This window comes from Chondrus crispus, genomic scaffold, assembly GCF_000350225.1.
Source record: "Chondrus crispus Stackhouse genomic scaffold, scaffold_793, whole genome shotgun sequence".
Taxonomy (NCBI): domain Eukaryota; phylum Rhodophyta; class Florideophyceae; order Gigartinales; family Gigartinaceae; genus Chondrus; species Chondrus crispus.
Window position 1 is genome coordinate 1 of NW_005178822.1, and position 5,431 is coordinate 5,431.

Sequence of the window (5,431 nt, forward strand, 5' to 3'; positions counted from 1 at the left end):
ATCGAAACCCTCATGTCCATGCCCACATTCTGCCTCAACACCCTGAACTACGACGCAAAACCCGGCGACACGGCAACAAATCCACGCTCCCGTCGCGCGGCGCGCCGAGCACCGGACTCCCACCTATGGGAACATTCACGGAACGCCGAACTGGCCAGCCTTGAAAAACACGGCACACTCTCGTTCATTCCCAAATCCACCCTTCTCGCGCTCAAATTCACATTGCACCACAAACGCGATGAAACCGGCCATTTAATCTCCCGGAAAACTCGCTGCACAGCTCGCGGCGACAAACAAATCCCCCACGTCCACCACGACCCTGACAACATCTCGAACCCCGTGGCCGACCGAGATGCTGTCCGCTGTGCCCTCGCCCTCGCTGCCGGCACCGCACTTATCGCTGAACACTGGGACCTAGAGTCCGCATTTCTCCACGAAATCCTCGGCCCGGAAGAAACAATATACGTGCACCAACCCCCCCATTTGACGGGTCATACAAACACCCCGGCCACGTTGGTGTACTAACAGGCAACATCTACGGCACCAAACAAGCGTGCAAAATATTCACCTCAGGTCTCGCGAACAACCTCAAGCTATGGCACTTTTGACGCCTCACCAGCGACAGCTGCACCTTTATGCTCCGCAATGAAGACAATCCGCACTTTGTCCTCTTTGTTATCACTATAGGCGATCTTCAATCATCAACTCTTCACGCTCCAAATGACCGCAACGCCACCATCAAGCGCGGCGACTGTCGTATCTTAATTTTCTCCGCTTGATGCCGCCACCGATCATCCTCCACTCCTTGTAGTATCTTACACGTGTACATAGCACTCCCACAGTACTTAACACCGTCGTCGCTCATGTCCCCAGTAAAGACGACCCAAGGTCTTGAGTCTCTCCTACATCTAGAAAAGCTCGTTTTGCGGACCTCAAGTGCGAAAAGTCATTGCTCACATCGCACTCCACACCCAGACTCTCCAAAGATTTAAACAACCTTGCTAGCACTACAGCACTCGGTACGGCCCGCCTCTCCGTAATTTCACACTCGTCTTCTGCCACACAATCATCCATCATAGCATCACTGCCAGACTGATTCTGTAGCTCTCCACCATAATGTATTGAACCGCAGGCACCACTAATAGAAGCTTCTGCCACAAGCTCATTAGTCTCGATCTCAATCCATTCCTCCACATCTTTCCTGCAGAATTCTGCAGTTTCTGCAAGGCCGTCTTCTGGCACCAGGCTCAGTCGGGAGAGAAACCCTACTATACCATCCACCATAGATTTATCAATTTCTGTTTCATTTCGACCAGCTTTCCGACCTGCAGCAGATGCCCAACCTCAAATTTCTGTGCAATCGTAAGGCGCGTACGCTTCGCTTTGGCCATCTTTTCAGGATTCATGTTAGGGTCTTTGAGTGAGGTGCCATCACGCCACCAATTTGAGCTGAGGCGCATGAGGAGTGGCCGTTGACGACGTCGTCGTGCATGACACGTGGCAGAACCTGTGTCTGCCGGTTTTGGTGGCACTAATTCCAGGGTGGCAATAATGAAAGCGGCACTATTGCGCGTCCCCCCTGTATCAATTAAATCTACTGTAATTTTCCGAAGATCTGTTTCAGCCAACCGCTGCATCACAGCAGACACATTCCAGCAGAGAATTCAACAGGGGCCAATGTCACGTGTACACTTGGATCCGTGGCGCACAAGCTGCAGCGTCCCCTGACATGCTGATCCCAGATGCTGCTCCTCTCTCCGCGGTCATCCCGCCTTGTTCGTTTTTGAAGACCCAGACGACCCCTGAGGCCAGCACGCTGTCGAGGGGGGCGCAGCTTTGACGAGAGTAACTAGCAGTCCCATGTTTTCATATCCAAGTCTTGCGTTCCTCTTCAGCCTCGTCGCTTATCTGAGACCAGGGTGCTGTCGAGTGGGGCCCAGCTGTCACGAGAACACATTGGACTAGCAGTCCTATGTTTTCATGTCCATGTCTTGCATTCCTCTTCAGCCTCGTCGCTCATCGTACCTACCCATGGTGCCATTGCCAAAGCCATTACTCTTGAGGGCATAATAGCGATCAACGAGGTTTTCTACATGCCGAAACGGAACACTTGTGCAGCCGTCCGCGTGACACCAAGGATGCCACCCCCTCTCTCCTTCGCAGGCGTGCCCACGTCGCGGATGCACGCGACGTCAGCGAACAAGTCACCCGCGCAGTCGTCCACCGCCTCCCCCCTTTCAGATTGCCGGAACCCATGCATCGGCCCCGTCTGCCTCGTGCTGGGCTCAGCGCCGCCCGGCTGCGTCCTGCACCAGTCGGCCGAGAATCTCCATCGCCTCGCCTCCGTCGCGCCCGTTCATCCCGGCTTGGAACAGCTTCGCTGCTCGCGCTGCATCCCGCGAAACCCCGTCCGCTCCGTCCCGCAGCAGGCAAGCCAGTTTAAGCATAGCGTCGCGGTCATGGCACTTCTCGATCGCACGCTCGTACAATCGCGCCGCACGAGCCGCGTTCGTCCGCACTCCCCCCGTGCCTTGTACTAGCATGTCGCCGAGATGCACCATGGCCTGGACGTAGTCGTGCTCTTCAACCGCGCGCTCAAGTAGCTTTACAGCTCGCGCTGCATTCGGCACCCCGTGTCTGTCGTCCCGCAGTAGGAGCGCCAGTCCGACCATAGCAAGGGCATCCTGGGCCTCGTCGATCGCGCGCTCGTACAATTCTATTGCGCGAATCACATTCTTCTCCACTCCCGCCGCGCCAAGGGATAATAGCAGGCCCAGCCCTGTCATCGCGCGCACATCACTGTGCTCCAGGATCGCGCGCTCAAAGAGTTTCGCAGCTCGGACTTCATCAAGCAGAACACCCTCCCCTCCATTCATCATCACGAATGCGAGTTGGCACATAGCGTCGCCATGATGGCCTTCCCGGATCGCACGCTCGAACAATCCGACGGCCCGAACCACGTTTCTCTCCACTCCCTCCGCCCCATCGTCCAGCAGGAGTCCGAGATAGTACATGGCACTGACATCACCACTTCTGTCGATCGCGCGCTCGTACAACTCGACAGCCCGACTCCCGTTTCTTTCCATTCCCTCTGCGCCCTCCTCCAGCAGGACTCCAAGATCCACCATCGCCTTAACATGATCGTGCTCCTTAATCGCGTCCTCGTACAGCTCCACAGCCCGCGCTGAATTTTGTGCCACCCCGTCCCCCCCGTCGCGCAACAAACTTGCTAGGTTGGACATCGCGTTGCAATCATGAGATCTCTCGATCGCACGTTCGTACAACTCGATAGCTCGACTCACATTTCTCTCCACTCCCTCTGCGCCCGTCTGCAGCAAGCAACCGAGATTCACCATCGCGTCGACATCGTCGTGCTCCTTAATCGCGTCCTCGTACAGCTCCACAGCCCGCGCTGAATTTTGTGCCACCCCGTCCCCTCCCTCGCTCAATAAATATGCTAGGTTGAACATCGCGTTGCAATCATGAGATTTTTCGATCGCACGCTCGTACAGCTCGACAGCCCGACCCACATTTCTCTCCACTCCCTCTGCACCCTTCTCCAGCAGGACTCCAAGATTCGCCATCGCCCGAACATTTTCATGTTCGTCTATCGCGTTTTCATACAACTCCACAGCCCGTACTGCGTCCGTTTCGACTCCTTCTGCCCCCTTCGCCAGCAATTTTCCGAGTTTCACCATTGCGTCCGCATCATCGTATTGCCGCACCGCGCGTTCATACAGCCTCACAGCGCGCTGTGCATTGATGCTGACCCCTTCCGCGCCCTCTGTCAGTAGATTGCCGAGGCCCACCATTGCGCCGACATGACCGTGTTCCTCAATCGCGCCCTCGTACATCTTAACGGCTCGTGCGGCGTCCTTCTCAACTCCGTCGCCGCCGTCCCTCAGCATGTTGCCTCGCTTGAACATGGCCTCTCCATCACCATGTTGCTGAGGACCCGCTGGTTGATTCTGCTCGGCGGCGATAATGGAAGCTTCTTCCATACTCTGCGGCGCTTCTGCGGACAACTTGGACATGGCCTCAGTATACTCACAAACGGCACAGTCCCCGCTAGAAATTCACCACCTGCCCGTGCCAAGTACCGAGACAGGGGAGAGAGTGAAGAGAAGCGCAGAGTTTACCTTGACGCCGTGCACGCGCCCCTCGATGACACGTGTGTCATCTCTTGTAATTTAGCTTTACAAAAACTACTTACAGTAAGCCGACTTTTCCTGTTCAACGGCTTTTTTGCAGCCACTGCAAGGGAGTGCTCTTGCATCTCGCAGGACGCCATGCCATCACTCATACTTTGCATCTTCACTACAGAGTCTGTAGTGAAGATGCAAAGTAAATGCTTGATCTGTACTACAGACTCAAGTCTAATCAAGCATTTCTGTTATTAGTAGCTGCCGAGCCGTCGCATTGAGTTCCTCCTTTTTCGCAGCCATAAATGCCAGCCTACACTTTTGCAGATGTCCAATTGCATCATCGATCCTGCCTTTTTCCGCCATAGTCTCTATTTTAGTAAGCAACTGCATAATATCTTTCCGCGGCGGCAGCGGCTCTCGGGCAGTACGTCCATCAAACTGCCTTGCCTATCTGGAGACCCTTCGTTTTTGGCTCAAAATTCGTGCCACCCGCAGAAGGGTAGCACTATATCGGAGCTGGCACTAGCAAAGATGGTACTATATCGCGACCCCCCCTGTAATTACTAAAACGGTAAGCGAAGGATTATGGTCAAGGTGAGGGTCTGGTTAACATAAGGTGGGCCGGCCGGGTCGCCATCGACACCGTTATCCCCGCAGAAAGAGTAGAGCGTAATGCGGTACGAGCGAAGGAGTTGTGGGAGAGGGCGATCGACAAGGCCGCTGACATCCCCGCGTTGGTCAGTCTCGCGGACTGTGGAATAGCGCAGAAAGAGTGCCGCGTAACAGGACACGCGCGATGTGGTTGTATTTAAGGGCAATGATGAACAAGGCGTATAACGGCGGTACAATGGGCGGTGTTTAGGAAGCGTCTGATGTCTAAGGACGCGGAAATCCTCCCAGAACTGAGCGAGGAGGGCGTCGAGACGAACACCGTACGGGCTGCGACACTGTATGAACAAGCGATAGTGAACGGCAATGGCGGTAAAGCGAAATGCAATCTTGCAAGGACAACGAGGGACGGCGCGGAAAGGTTGGCGCGGAAGGGTTTTGCGCGGAAGGGTTAGCACGGAAGGCGGTGGTGCATGCGGTGGAGCGGTTCGAGATGGACCTCAACGAACGTACGCAGAACAAATGAGTGGTGTGTCTCGGGGATAAGATGCGGGACGGGGCGGACGGCGTGGCTGCGGACGCCAATCGAGCCGAGCGCTGGTACGAGATGGCGATCGAAGAAGCCAAAAACGTGGAGGCTTTAGCCAAACTTGCGGCGTTGGAGCAGGTCAGATCGG

The 5,431-nt window shown here is 55.4% G+C and overlaps 2 protein-coding genes across 2 annotated transcripts; both read right to left on the reverse strand.

Moving 5' to 3' along the window:
* Nucleotides 1-861: 861 nt before the first annotated feature.
* CHC_T00001001001 (hypothetical protein) lies at nucleotides 862-1,284 on the reverse strand. The gene has a single exon (XM_005711921.1). It carries the CDS (start codon nucleotides 1,282-1,284, stop codon nucleotides 862-864), a length of 423 nt encoding a protein of 140 aa, XP_005711978.1.
* A 1,001-nt stretch (nucleotides 1,285-2,285) lies between these two features.
* Nucleotides 2,286-3,584, reverse strand: CHC_T00009151001 (Sel1-repeat containing protein). Its single transcript, XM_005711922.1, has one exon. The coding sequence runs from the start codon at nucleotides 3,582-3,584 to the stop codon at nucleotides 2,286-2,288; it is 1,299 nt and encodes a 432-aa protein (XP_005711979.1).
* Between the last annotated feature and the right edge of the window lie 1,847 nt (nucleotides 3,585-5,431).